The sequence below is a fragment of the Heteronotia binoei genome, chromosome 6, assembly GCF_032191835.1.
Source record: "Heteronotia binoei isolate CCM8104 ecotype False Entrance Well chromosome 6, APGP_CSIRO_Hbin_v1, whole genome shotgun sequence".
NCBI lineage: Eukaryota > Metazoa > Chordata > Lepidosauria > Squamata > Gekkonidae > Heteronotia > Heteronotia binoei.
This window is the reverse complement of record NC_083228.1, coordinates 43,443,437-43,456,880: the sequence shown is the minus strand read 5'-3', so window position 1 is coordinate 43,456,880 and position 13,444 is coordinate 43,443,437. Positions and strand designations below refer to the sequence as shown.

The following is a 13,444-nucleotide window of genomic DNA, read 5'->3' as shown; positions in this document are numbered from 1 at the left end:
TGGAGATTCACAGGTTCAATCCCTGGCATCTCCAAAAAAGGGTCCAGGCAAATACCTAGGTGTGGAAAACCTCAGCTTGAGACCCTGGAGAGCCGCTGCCAGTCTGAGAAGACAATACTGACTTTGATGGACCAAGGGTCTGATTCAGTATAAGGCAGCTTCATATGTTCCTATACCAGGGACCTTCTGTATGCAAAGCAGATATTCTGCAGATGTTCTGCAACTGAACCACAGTCCCTCCCATTTATGCTGTTTCTGTTTCTGTTGCGTGTTGCATGTGTCATGTGAGCTTGTGCACTGAGACCAGTTTCTCTTCTTAGCTGAGTAAGGACATTCTTCTTGAGGTTGTTCTTTTTGATTGTGTTGTGTAATAGTCTAACTCATTTTTATTTTACTTTCCAGCCAGAAAATTTGCAGAAGAATTGGCTTCGGGAATTTTATCAGGTACTGTCAAAATTATTTTATATTGCATTTTAAAAGCTTTCAGTATTGCCACAATTGGCATTTTAAAAACCTTGCAAGAAATAATAACAAAAGTGCTGCTGTTTATGTAAGTAAGATTAATAGAAATCACTGGGGAATTTCTCCCAGGTAAGTATGCTTATGTTCAGGCTAGCCAGTGTCTTTGAAGGAAGCTCAAGGCACTGTTTGTCTTGTCAGTCCTTTCCATGAGAGGCCTCTGGGGCAGTTTGTTTGGTTCCCCTCCCCCTTCTGTTTTTATCCCCAACAACTCTGTGAAGTAGGCTGCGATGTGAGATTGTGATGGGTCCATAAAGACTACTGAGCTTTATGGCGAAGTAGGAATTGAAACTCCCGTCTCTCAATCTAGGCTGAACATTCCTGACTATCAGAGTCCAACACTGACAGTTTGTACAATGCGGGCTTTTTAATATATATAATTTTAATCTGTACTATACTTTATCAGGTTTGTTTTCACAAGAACTGAATGTGTGAAACTGCATTACACTGTCATAGTAGCATTGGTCTATCAAAGTCAGAATTCTTTAGTCTCTGGCAGCAGCTCTTCAGGGTCTTTAGGACGAGGTCTTTCACATTGCCTGCTACCTCATTCTTGTCCCTGGAGATGCCAGGGCTTGAACATGGGTCCTTCTCTATGCACAGCAGATGCTCTGTTAACTGAGCCATGCCACCTCTTTTCTTCTTATTGCCTTAAGAGAGCAGAATTGAGATGGATAAATAATGGCACGTTCATGTTTGGCTGAATGGGGATTTGAACATAGACCATCACACCTTTGGTGCTGTGACTGCATGAACTTCCTGATCTTTTGCACCTTGACTCTGAAATTAGTTTCATTTAGCTCAGTGGGATTTCCTTCCTGGTAAAAATACATAGGATTTCAGGCTGACTCTGCTTTCCTTCTATCTGCCTTGCTCATCAAACTATTTCCAGATGATGAACCCCATGAATGCTGTTGACCCATAGTGGGGTTTTCTGAAGAGTATATAGACTTTGATCCATGCTACATGCATTTTCAGAATAAAAAAAAAAATCCAAAAAGCAGATGTTCTTGAATGCCAATGGCAAAGCTGCCGTTTTTCTGTTCCTCCTGTGTGAAATACTTTGCATGCTAGATGAGTAATAGGAGAGGCTGCAGCATATTCTTTCGCAGAAATAGTAGAATCTTGTCATCCCTTGCCACTGGCAATATTCAACAAATGCAAACTTCCAAAGAGAAATGCAGCACTTTTTCTTTAGATGCCTGTGGAAATACTGAACTAAAGAAATATGCAGAATCCTCATTTTCTGGTTTACCAAGGTGACTGCTACATGAAGTCCTGAATGCAATGATTTGGTAGGATGTTCACCACTTACACAGGCTTGTACTTAACTGGCTACGGTTGTACACTAGAACTTCAGGGTTTTGACTTTCTCTTGCTAGTCAAATAAACTTATCATGATAGGTCGGATCCAGGCTGAATTTTCTGATGGCAAAATGGAACTTTCCTGCATCCTTCCTCCCACTGTATACTACTGATTTCCATTAAGTGCTGTTTCTCCTGACCCTAAGGAATCATGTGAAAGGGAGTCTGAAGCAGGAAGGGGGATATGCAGAAGTTGCCACTTTAGTCTGAATACAGCCCAATGTGTTCAGTTGGTCAGGCTCTATTTTAACAGATATTCGTCTGCAACAAATTCTAGAACACTCGGGGCATGATTAAAAGTTACACCATCCATGATTCCAACCCATGGATGCCGCTGACGTTTTTTTCAACTAAGCTTAGACCATTTCAGCTATAGGGTGGCGTTATTGTCTGTGGGTCAGACTCATGGATGCTGTAACATCAAGCTGTACCTTTGGAAGTAAATTGCTGCTGAATTCCGTGGTGTTTACTACTTAGTAAGGGTATTTGCCGTGCGGTGGATTTAGACATGAGTGACTCTGTATAGGATTCCACTATGAATCACCTTGACATGATACCAGTACAGTATTCTTGACACAGAGCTGGGCTTCTCTTCATTATATCTTACTCCAGATCTAATGAATTTTCATGTGTGTGTTTTGTTTTGTTTTTTAAAACAAGTGGTTTGAGATTCTACCATGTTAAACTCACAGTGCCATTCTAAGTAAGGTTTATACCCTTCCAAGACCACTGGCTTTGATACACTTAAAAGGGTAGTTTTGCTTTGGAATGCATTGCAAATTCCTGTTTCCATTTTTTGCTGTTAACATAAACTGTGGGCAGCAGCAAAAAAACAAAGCTACAGAAACACACAGTGCATCCTGCATTCTTCTTGGTGGGTTCTTTTATAGTATTCCCTGGGTGGAGACTGCAGTAGTGATTCATTCTGATAACTGTGCTGTCTTGAACAAAAGGAACTAGAGCTGGGCAATCTAAAATGATGGCAGCAAACAATGTGTAATTTACCTTGCGTTGGTAGCTGCTGGTGCCCTGATATCCTGATAATGTCAGGCCTGCCCAGTTGTGAGCCTGCTATCAAGCCAAGGATGACCATATATGGCTGCCCATCAGGAGTGCTGTTTCTCCTGTTCACTGCTTCCTGCTTGGGCATCCAGCTTGATGAGTCACTGGTTGTGCAAGTCTGCCCTACCTTCCTTACTTAATCTCCTTTTCAATTCACAATAATCTTCTTGTTGAGAGCCAGCCTGGGGTAATCCGGAGAACTTGGTTTGATTCCCTACTCCCCCACCTGAAGCCTGCTAGGTGACCTTGGGCCAGTCACAGTTCTCTTAGAACTCTCTCGGCCTCACCTGCCTCACAAGTTGCCTGTTTTAGGGACAGGAAGGGAAGGTGATTGTAAGCTGTTTTGAGACTCCTTAGGGTAGAGAAAAGCGGGGTATGAAAACCTACTCTTCTTGTTGTTGTTACTGTATTTTCTACCAATAGAGAAATATTGTGTTCCTTGATCCTCAAAATGCTTTTCCTGAGAGTACTCTTATTTCTTTTGAAAACACAGGTTTTATTCAAGTTTACCTCAAAGTATGCCAAATAATCACCATTTATGTTATTTTACTTCTTTTATACCCCACCTCTCCCCGGTGGGCATCCAGAGTGGTTTATGTCATTATCCTCTCCTTTGTTTTATCTTCACCACAACGCTGTGAGGTGGATTTGACTGAGACTGTGTGATGGGCCCAAAGTCACCCAGCAAGTTTCCCATGGCAGAGTGGGGATTCCAACCCGGGTCTTCCAGAGCCTTGTCTGACACACACTATGCACAAGTTGAAATTAATGGAAAAAAGAGTAGCTAAAAGATTCTTAAATAATCATCACACTTATTGGAAAGGGATATGCATCAACAGGGAAACTGGATTTAAATAAAGACTTGCAAAAAGGAGGGGGGCTCAAAGCAGAGTAAAAATCTTAAAGCTATGAACACCCCAGCCATACTGAATTTCAGTGCCATGCCACCCCAAGCAGCTTTGTTCAGAATCCTACCCAAATCTACCAAATGGAGCTTACTCCTAGGAAACTGTTCTTAGGATTGCACTGTTCAGTGTGGTTGCCTCAGTGTGAGTGCTTTTAAGATTCACAGCCCAAGTCTCTTCTAAAACTCTCAGAGTGCTGGATTTGTGTGCAAGTAACATTGCATTGAGTTTATATTGATGCTGCAGTTCAGGGGAATTAAACTAGACACCGTGGTGGCAGAACCATTTATCAAAGCCTGTGTCTACTCCTGTTGCATATAAAGAGGGGGTGGTTGTCCTGTTTTTAGAGTAAGCAGAGTATGAGATGGGGAGTGCAGAAGGTAAAGCAGCACGAGACAGGACTTTTTTGGTGGTTGCACCTTGCCTTTGGAACGCCCCGGTTGAGGCTTGCCTGGCACCAAGACATTTATTTCTCTTTAGCCAGGCTTTTAACCTATGGATTCCATCTGTTTTAGCTGTTTTATTGTCTGCTCCTAGCTGAGAATTGTTCTATCAATATCTGTTTAGACTGTTCCAATGGATATGCTTTTATGCCCTAGGAGGTTTTTATAGGTATGTTTTTATTATTGGTTTGGATTGTCTTTATGGTTATCGTTATGATGTTTTAAATTGTGTGTTTGGTTTGGTTTTATTGCTGTGAGCTGTATCAAGAATCAGCATACAATGGTTTTACGTATGTAAATAAGCATCGCTCACTCAGACACTGTTCTTCCCATCCAAGCTCTGATACTAGCTCAACTGGGGGAAGAATGCTTTGAGTGGAGAAGGGGAGATATGGAGCATGAACTGTTGGCACTGCAAAGTTCAGCTCCCTTCATCCAAATGTTCCTTTTACTATAAAAATCTGACCCAGCACACTGCTCCTGATTATGGGAGGTTGAATAAAATGGGGTCGCCTCCATGCAGGGCCGGCCCTAGACTGTCAGGCACCCTAGGCAAGGCCAACATCTGATGCCCCCCCCCCTGCACTGATAATGTCACTGAGTCACATGGGGATGCCCAATTTGCTTCCTCCAGAAGGCCAGTGTCCTAGGCAATAGCCTAGTTTGCCTAGTGGCAGGGCCGGCCATGCCTTTATGGTGCCAAAGCTTTCCTGGTGCATGCCAAGTGTTTTTAGAATGTGGATGGGGGGAGCCAGCTGGGGTTTTGCCTAGCAAGGCCTCTGATTGACCACTGAAGATGTGATTTTTAATTTTTTGATATCTACTGTTTGATTTTTAAAAATGTTGCTTTGGCAGCTGCTGCTGCTACCACAGTGCAAGACTATGTGTGACTGGAGATAAGCTGGTTGGCTCTTGTGGCAGCCATTTTGTGTATGTGCCCACCAAGCTATGTCAGAATTCCAAAGGTGTCCGCAGGCTCAGAAAGGTTGGGAACCTCAACCTTAGAGCCAGTTTAAATAAGTGGAAGAGACAGCTTAGATTTCCTCAGAATGCTTGTAGGGGGATTGCTTGTTTTCAAGTGAACCTATATGAAAACTTCTCAGTGCTCAAGAAGCTGAAAAGTTCTTGTTAGTTTCTTCCCCACCTTTCTCCCTGGGGTGGCATAGCTAAAGTCCCAAAACAGAAGGCCCTCTTTGTACTGAGGTGAGGCAACAGCTTTAGGCTGCAGATGACTGTGGAGGGTCAACCTCTGCCACTGCTGTTGCCTACTCTTCAACCCCCAGCTAATGCTCCTTCCTCCCTGGCTACCCTAGGTCTTTTAAAACATGATATAGCAAGCCAATCATTCTCAGTAGGGTATCCCAAACACTCATGAGTATCAGGGCTGGTATCACCACTGACGTTGGAGTCATCTATCCATGTATTGATCAAACTTAGTTTCAGGGAAGTCGCTGTGAGCTGTCTTCAGACCAGTTGACTATGAGGATAGGTTTGACGGCCTCCACTCACTGTCTTGTGTGGTACAGGCCTAGGCATCTGCAAGTCACAGGCACAAGCATGCAGAACCTTCCTAGAAGAGACATTCAAGAAAAGAGAAGTTCATGGAAGCTTCAAAGGGAGAATTCAGTGCTGAAATGGAAAAATAGAATCCATTAACAAGTTCAAGACTATTTCTTCCCTAGATCTTAACAGGGACCTAGGATTCCTTTCTCACTGTATATGCTAATGTCTTACTTACCCTTCTGTAACTTTCCATTGTATCTGCTTAGCTTGCAGTAAACATGTTAATCCTATTTTGCTTATCTTACAACACACTGAGTGGACTGTTTCCTTTTGTTATTAGATGTTTGTCTTAAACCAGCCTCCCTTTAACTGGCATCTACCCCCATTGTAAATATTAGAGCAACAAACATTGTAAAGTTAACAACAAACTGATGGATTTACTGTCCAGTGCATATACTGAAACTTGCTTGTTTGGCAGACTCATGGTGACCTCATGGAGTTTTCAAGGCAAGACATGTTCAGAGGTAGTTTGGCATTGCCCACCTCTGCATTGCAACCCTGGTATTCCTTGGTGGTTTGCCATCCAAATTCTAACCAGTGCCATCCCTGCTTAGCTTCTGAGATCTGACAACATCAAGCTAGCTTGGCCTATGGCATACACCTGGACAATACAATCATTGGACATAACATCAACTACACCATCTCCAGCTCATTCACTTGCCATTTTCTAACACTGTATAACACCATTTAATTTCAACAGTACCCTTCAGTTCAATTCTCAGCTGCCCTGAGCCCTGTTTGTAGGGGAAATGAGCGGGGTAAAAAAAAAAGAATGAATAAATGATTAGGGCAAACAGGTCAAACCGTGTGTCGAAGGACAAATGGATACAAATCTGATATCAAGAATCACAAAACTGAGAAACCTGTAAAACACTTCAGCCTCCTAGGATACTCAATGAGGGACCTCATTGCAAAGGAATAACTAACTGCTAACTGCTTTAATCAAGTTTAGCTATACATTGTTCAGTTACTTATGCATCTTGACTCTACTTGGCCCTTCCTGGCATATGTAATAGTTGGCGAAGTCTGTTTTGATGTATCTGAAGAAGTGTGCATGCATGTGAAGGCTTTTACCCCAAATTAAACTTTGTTGGACTTAAAGGTGCTACTGGACTCAAACTGGAATAAATTGTGTTAGTCTTTTAATGTGCCACTGGATTGTTTTGCTAGAAGAGATGATTTCCCAGATTGGAATGGGTAATCAGTACCAGATACATCCACAATACAAACAGCAGTTTTTGGTTGCAGTTCTTTCCCTTAGGATTTCCAGACCCCCAAGCCAGACAGGGGATTCCCTGGTTTTGGGGGTTCTGCCCACCTGGCAACCCTACTTTTCCTTCTCCTTGTTGCTCCACTTGAATCCCTTTCTTCATTTTATGCTTCTTTGTGCAGATGGAATAGTGCCCAGCTTTGTATTCCCACAGCACGAAGCTGTGGCCTTAACTCTCTTTCCCTCTTGCTATTCTGTCTTTTTAAAAGAGAAAGGTTTCTTGGACATTGGCCCCTTTCCTCCATCTCTGTCACTTGGTCTTGTGAAAAAATAAATCAGCTATCACACAAGCCACGTAAACATGTACAGGGGAACCTGAGTGGAAGAAACAGGAAGTAGCTGAATGGAAGGGAAGCAGAAAGTAGGATGCTGGCTCCACCCTTGCTCATTATGAACCATGCTGACTCCACTCACTTCTATACTTTCATTTAAGGTTGCCAACTTTCTTGGGAAATTCCTAGAGATTTAGGGGTGGTACTGATTTCTGACATCTGGAGAGAAGCTGTAGTTCTGGGAGAACTCCATGCCCTCATCTTTCAGTGGACATAAGCAAAGCATTTTACAAGTTCTTTATCTGAACTGGAATTATTAGGAATAAATCATAGTATGGGGTTGAGAGGGAACTACAAACTTGTCCTGCCACCGAGTCTATGTGCAGTTGCTTTTCCATAAGTATGTCCTGATACATACATATATATATATATATATTCATTTTTCGTATTTATATCCCGCCCTCCCCGCCGAGGCAGGCTCAGGGCGGCTAACAACATTTCAGCATCAGCAATAAGATAATAAAACAGTTACAATAATCTATTATCAATTAAATAATTAAAACAGTTTAAGATTATTAATACAATTTTAAAATATCAGTTTTGGTGCTAAAATTTATACAATACAATAGTGCTACTGTCTTCCTGGCATCAGAAAGAATTCGTCCTGCTCCTTTGAGAACATGAAGGACACGATAAAGCACAAGTTACCTTTTATGGAGATGGTGCAACTTACAGCATACTGAGGAAAAAAGGTGTTATTGTTGCCTATAAAGGCTTGTAGCATGGTAAATTTCTAATCTAAATTAGGGAGAAAAAATCCAACCGTTTGCTATATAATGCATGTCTGCTTTTGGACATATACCACGTGTCAATAAAAAGCAGCTGGAAAAATGGTCATAGATAGTGTGTTTTGAGAAGCTAAAATAGAGATAAACCGCAAACCACGATTTTTTTTCCCATTCCTTCTGAAGAAGTTTAATTTGCATGTAGAGTTGTGTCAACATGATTTTCATAACCTCTGTCAACTGAAAGTTAAGCTGCCCTTCTGCAAGTGCTGCAAATGTCCTTTTTGAAAAAGAGGAAGAATTCTTAGTGGTATTCTCATGGTTTTCTAGAAAGTGTAATCTTTGATGTCTTTGACTCAGTTCTTAAAAAAAAAAACACCCATGCTGATAAATTGTTTCAACATTGCTTTTCACTTTCTCTATATCCCACTGCCAAACAATTAAGAAAGTCAAAGCTGTGCTTCTACTTTTGCTGTTTTGAACAGACTGGCAAATTGAGATGTCTCATTAAATCACGGGAGCCCTTTTCAGCTTTCAGCTTATATTTTAAGATGATTATAATTTTCCTAAAGGTAGGCAATGTACAGCTCAATTCCATATGTTCACTGAAAAACACGACTCCATGCATTCAGTTGGGCTTTGTTCTCTAGTTCAGTCTGCATATGATTGCAGCCGATGCTTCTTGCACTGTGCTGAGAATGCGGAATGCGGAGTTGAGAGGCTTGATTCTGGTACCAGTGGTGCTTTCCTCAGAAGCAAGAAGTCTTCCCCTGGGGAAAAGGAGCCTTATTTTAGTGTTAGAAGTTTGTTCTGCTGGAAGAGTTTTCCTTACCCCAGTGGAAGGCTGCATCATTTGCAGTACAGAATCCTTAGATCTTAATCCCCAGTTAATATATGTCAATATTTGAAATGCTAGTGTCCTTGTAATAATGGCAAGTCTGTCTGTGAATACCTAGTCATACTTGATGGGGAATCTGTGTCTAGTTAGCAAGCTAAAAGCCACTACTGTACTGGCTTTATGGTGGTCTTATTTGCAAGCTCAGTGTGTAGTCACAAATCCTGCATTTCACTGATAATAGCTGTTGGCAGGAGCTTCATGTTTATTTCCCATGTTGGCATGGTTTTTGTCTGGAGGGCTGACAATGCTGGTGTAGGAAGTAACCACATAGCTCATCCATACTTTCCAGCAATGCAAATCTGTCTTTTGACATAAGAGGTTCCCAGAACACACAGGTAACATCAACTTTGGAATGGATCTGATCATTTGACAGTGGTTGCTTGGAATTCCTGTACGTGGTGCTCGCTGCCTGTGGCCAACTACCACAGTGCCTCTGTTACACATGGATATTTTGCAAGCCACAGTTGTGGTGCCACGTGAAAAGTTTAACCTTCATCATGGTGATAGCTGCAGGTAGTATTCAGAGACCAAGTGAACTGGCCCACTGCCTGTGCTCTTTGTTGGAAGGCAACTTATCCCAGCAACTGAGTCACAGGTTTGTAGAGCTGAGTTCTCTGCCTGGCAGACAGCATGAAAGTGGAGCCAAAGCAGACCACCTCATCTCCTGCATTACTGAGTGCCACAGGTTTTCCTCCTCTATACCACCCAGATGCAGTCCAATCACAATGTGAAAGCAAACCACATGGCTTTCCTAGAACTTTAGGGCCCCAGGGTATGCCAGGCCCCTGGGTTTTTTGCTCCCTAGTCTCCCTCCTCTTGACAACCCTGCCTGTTTCCATGACCAAGGTGAGGTTCTCCAGTTCATAGTGCATCTTTTTCAGGCAGCACTTTCTGTACAGCTATCAAGTAGAGGTGGGAGAAGAGCAGCAGGTCATAAGGGCATGTAACACCCACTCTTAAGCGACCTAGGATGCTTTTTGTCACTGTACAAGATTGGTAGGACATAAACAATTGTATGTCTCATACAAGGATTCCCTTTTCTTGTTGAAAGCAACCTTGAGCAATTTAGTGCAATTTAGGGCCAATTTAGGGCCTTGAGCAATTTAGGCCCCCCCCCCCATAGTTAGAGTCCCCTGGTTTCAATTTTGTAGGGATTAGACTCTCCACTTTACCCATAAGCAGGGCTTTTTTTGAATGGGAACACACAGGAATGCAGTTCTGGCTGGCTTGGTGTCAGGAGTGTGGCCTGATATACAAATAAGTTCCTGCTGGGCCTTTTCTACAAAAGGTCCTATGTAAAACAATGGTGACACCAGGGGCTGTGGCCTCATAGGCAAATGAGTTCCTGCTGGGCCTTTTCTCAACCCCCCCCCCCAAAAAAAACCCCTGCCCACAAGTATCTGTTTAAAATAGAGGAGAAACTTTACTACTTTTTACCTGACATACTTTTTTCTGTTTTCTCTGTTTCAAGAGAAATATTTGGTGTGAAATCATCCTGTGTAGGCAAGTAGGGGGTTGTAGGATTTTCATCTTCCCATCTTCTTTCCAAACTTTCTTATGAAACGAGATCTTTGTATCGTCCATTCCCTGTGGGTTTTTCACCCCTGTCAGAGCTCTTATACAGACAACTGATTTGTATGGTTTGCAGGCCCAGTGACACTGGCATTGAAGATCCCAGAACACTTACTTGTGCCCAAGACTTTTTTTTTTGGAGCAGGAACTCCTTTGCATATTAGACCACACACCCCTGATGTAGCCAATCCTCCAAGACTTACAATAGGCCCTGTAAGAAGAGCTCTGTAAGCTCTTGGAGGATTGGCTACATCAGGGGTGTGTGGTCTAATATGCAAAGGAGTTCCTGCTAAAAAAAAACCCCTGCTTGTGCCCGCTATAAATAGTAATGTCTTTCATTGTGTACAGAGAGTCAATTAAATTGAGGTCAATGTTATAGCAATGAATATCAAGAACACATAAGAGAAACTTAACTATTTGCAAGGAGGGTTGCATAAAACATAGAGGAGCTGTAGGATCAGTATAATAGCTGGTAAACGTGGCATTTTCTTTAGTGTACCTTTAAATAAACGCAGCTGATTCACATAGCTCTTGCTATTTAAAGATCTGTTAGAAAACTAATCTGTAGTCCGCACAGAACAAAACAAGCCTGATGATCTAAGTATTTCCAGAGCAGTCAGCTGATGCTTTTGTGAGATAATGTATGCAATTCTTGCATTCTAGCATGGTATTTTTTTTGGGGGGGGGGGGGTTTGAAGATTAGTATTTGACTTTTTAACAGTCTCTTAAAGTAATTCCTTTAATTCAGTTTTGCCAAAGAAAGCTTCAATTGTGAACCTTCTGTAATTTCCCCCCCTCTGGCGTGTATAATTATCATCACGTAGTCTCCTATAAATAACACCGGGGTGGGGGCTCTGTTTACGTGTTCCAGTTTTCAAAACAGTCCACTGACAGTCTTGCCTTTCTGCCAACATTGTTCCTTCTTTCTGTTTTTGTGCCCAATTTTAATCTTGTGTACATGCAATGTTTTTGCTGTAGTATCTGTTCTGGTTTCTCTTTTTTCCTGTGGCAGTTCAAGGTTGGGTAGTTATTACGTATGAGGAAGGGACAATGAAAGAAAGCAAGAGCTGGGGACTGACCTAAGGGAAATCTGTGAATTGCTTTACACGCTGTGTTAAAAAAGACAGTAAATTTGGTAGCATCTTACAGCACAAACCTAAACAGGAACAAGTGAAGGATTTACAGGTGCCCTAAGCAGCGATCAGTGCCTCACTTGCTCTCTCTTCCCCTTCATGGCTTGCTTTCCTCTCATTCACCTTTCCTCTCATTTCCTCTCCACCACAGAGTGAAGCCACTGGGAAGGCAGTGAGACAGTGCCTAGCCTCCTTGTGGCAGAGCAGGTAGCTGTGACCTGCTCTCCTCACCTTCCAAAGTGGTTACAAGACAGCAAGGGAAGGATAACAATGGCTGGGGCAGGCCTGCTCCCACCTCTGCCCACCTGCCCTCTCAACAGAGGGAAGGGGGAAATAATGCAAGCTCTCCTGTGCTACTCACTGGGGCTGGGAGGGCACCACCCGTTCTGCTGCTTTCTGTGGCAGACCTGAATGCCAGGTGAGAAGTGCAAAGATGAAAGGGGAACAAAAGGGGTAGTTGGCAACCCAGCATCACTGTCACTCTAGCTGATTGCCTAATGCCACCTGGTAGACAGACTGGCCATGAATCCTAAGCAGAGGGAAGCCATGGCCTTCAGCTTGCAAGATCTGTGTAAAGCTATTTATCATAGCATGTTTTGGAGGTCATAATTCATAAGAGTTGCTGTAAGAGGTCCACTGAAGCCATGGATTTAGGATTGCACTGTGTAACTGGATTTAGGCACTGTGTAACTGGATTTAGGATTACACTGGTTTTATGTCATGCATAACTGAGAGCCAGTTTGGTGTAGTGGTTAAGTGTGCGGACTCTTATCTGGGAGAACTGGGTTTGATTCCCCACTCCTCCACTTGCAGCTACTGGAATAGCCTTGGGTTAGCCATAGCTCTGGCAGAGGTTGTCCTTGAAAGAGCAGCTGCTGTGAGAGCCCTCTCAGCCCCACTCACCTCACAGGGTGTCTTTTGTGAGGGGAGAAGATTTAGGAGATTGTAAGCTGCTCTGAGTCTCTGATTCAGAGAGAAGGGCGGGGTATACATCTGCACTCTTCTTCTTTGAACAAACACCTACAAGCTATGCCTCTGACATGATTTTTCTGAACTTTTTGAACTCATCCCTATGCAAGCTTCTTCCTGCCATGTTTCACATTTATTTACTTAATTTGTACTCTGCCTTGCTTCCCAGTAATGACCTAAATCAGGGGTGGCCAAACTGTGGCTCAGGAGCCACATGTGGCTCTTTCACACACATTGTATAGCTCTCAAAGCCCCCACAGCCCTGTCAGCCAGCTTGGAGAAGGCATTTCTCTCTTTAAATCACTTTTTTAAAACAAGCCAGCTGGTATTAGAAAATGCATTTAAAATTGCTTTATATCCACCTCTCTCTTCTCCATCTATTTGCCTCCCTTCCTCCCCAGCTCTCAAACATCTGATGTCCATGTTTTGTGGCTCTCAAACATCTGACATTTGTTCTATGTGGCTCTTACATTGAGCAAGTTTGGCCACCCCTGTCCTAAATTGATCTACATTGTTCTCCTCTCAGCCATTTTGTCCACAAAACAACCCTGTGAGGTAGGTTAGGCTAAGAGTGTGACTGGTCCATGTCAAAACTGGGATTCGAACCTGTGTCTCCCAGATTCTGGTATGACACTGTAATCACTACACCATACTGCCTCATACTTAGTGTTAATGGTATCATATAATC

At 42.8% G+C, this 13,444-nt stretch overlaps 1 protein-coding gene across 2 annotated transcripts in view; it reads left to right on the top strand.

The window, feature by feature from the left end:
• Positions 1 to 13,444, top strand: part of INPP5A (inositol polyphosphate-5-phosphatase A) — a 352,919-nt gene that overhangs the window by 84,868 nt on the left and 254,607 nt on the right. For both annotated transcript variants that reach the window (XM_060241377.1, XM_060241378.1), the window contains exon 2: positions 403 to 444. In XM_060241377.1, coding sequence (XP_060097360.1) covers positions 403 to 444 — 42 coding nt within the window. The remainder of the gene's footprint in view (positions 1 to 402; positions 445 to 13,444) is intronic.